Source organism: Condylura cristata, unplaced genomic scaffold (assembly GCF_000260355.1).
Source record: "Condylura cristata isolate star-nosed mole 26May11 unplaced genomic scaffold, ConCri1.0 scaffold00022, whole genome shotgun sequence".
In the NCBI taxonomy this organism is placed as follows: Eukaryota; Metazoa; Chordata; class Mammalia; order Eulipotyphla; family Talpidae; genus Condylura; species Condylura cristata.
Window position 1 is genome coordinate 37,242,554 of NW_004567123.1, and position 1,349 is coordinate 37,243,902.

The window sequence follows — 1,349 nt, forward strand, 5'->3', positions numbered from 1 at the left end:
AGCCGCCGGCGCCTCCTGAGCGGGGCCTGGCCGACGCCCGCCCTCCCCGCAGCTACATCTTCGAGCTGTTCGCCGAAGCTCAGATCACCTTCCAGACCAAGGCCTGCCTCCTGGACTCCCTGGACCAGGTCATCCAGCACCTGGCCGGCCGTGAGTCCCTCGTGCCCCTGCTCGGCCTTTGTGCCGGCCCGCAGCCAGCGGCACCCCGCGGGAGAGTCCTTTCTGCCCCGCCCGTGGCCCCCTGCCAGTGCCTCCGCCAGCCCAGTCGGCTGGGTAGCCAGGTCCCCGTGGAAGCTGCCCTCTCGGTCCTCTTCCGAGCTGGCCTCTGGGCTTCCGGAAGCTGGCGGGGCCTCCTATGGGCTGGTCTGGCCGCTGGGGCGCGGGGGCTCCAGCGGCTGGTGAGCACGCCTGCTCCACAGGCACCGGGCCGCTGGCCAGCACCGCGGGACTGCAGAAGTTGGCGGACATTGTCCAGGTAGGCCTGCACGCCGCCCAGCCTGCATCGGGCCGGCCAGGACAAAGCTGGCCCTGTGGGCGTGGCCCTGGCGCCTCTGCCCGGCTCTGCAGGGTCGGGACACCCATAGGGGCGCAGACCCACCGCGGGCCTCACTCTGGGCTCCGGGCGCCCGCCCTGCATCTGGCCCTGCCTCTGTGTGTCCAGCTGGGCCGTTGCGTGGGCCCCCAGCTGGCTGAGGGCAGCCTGCGTGCCCAGGCGTGTGGCCACATCCGTCCCTGCCCTGCCTCCCTGGCCTCCGGAGAGCCCTCTGTGCTGCGGGCCGGGGAAGCCCAGCCTGCGCCTTGTGGCGCTGCGTGGACGCCGCCCGGCGTTCCTGCCCAGTGGGCGGCGGGGCCCGTGGTGGGAGCCAGGCCGTGCCCTGGGGGCCAGGGCCTGTGCGGACCCAGAGCCGTCCCGCCCTGCCGGGAAGCCCGGCCCCACGACCCTGAGCCCGCTGGGCGGCCTTGGCCTGGGCCAGCGCGGTCAGCGCCTGGGCGGGCGGGTTCCAGCGGCATTCAGCCGCTCATCTGTGGGGCAGCCCTGTGCAGTACGTGCCGCTGACGCCCTCCCTGGGCCTTCAGGTCGTGTTCAGCGCCGAGGACGCCGGGCCGGAGCTCTCCCAGTGCTACAAGGTAGGCCCTGTCCGGCGCGTGCCTCCCCGGGCCGGGCTGTCCTCTGAGTCGGCTCTTCTAGGTGCACGTCCACCCCGACGCCGGGCACCAGCGGACAACCCAGCGCTCTGAGGCCTGGAGCGCCGCAGCGGCCAGAAAGCCAGGTACCGCGCGTCGGGCGCAGCGGCCGGGCTCTACCCGAGGCCCCGCCCGGTCTTGGCTGACTCCCCGTGCCCCCGCCC

General features: G+C 74.1%; 1 protein-coding gene across 1 annotated transcript in view; it reads left to right on the top strand.

Annotated features, from left to right (window-relative positions):
• The window catches only part of RTEL1 (regulator of telomere elongation helicase 1), an 11,254-nt gene that overhangs the window by 2,882 nt on the left and 7,023 nt on the right, over positions 1-1,349 (top strand). Inside the window, exons 7-10 of the mRNA XM_012728170.1 lie at positions 53-150; positions 420-475; positions 1,078-1,128; positions 1,190-1,320. Of these exons, the coding sequence (XP_012583624.1) occupies positions 53-150; positions 420-475; positions 1,078-1,128; positions 1,190-1,320 (336 nt within the window). The remainder of the gene's footprint in view (positions 1-52; positions 151-419; positions 476-1,077; positions 1,129-1,189; positions 1,321-1,349) is intronic.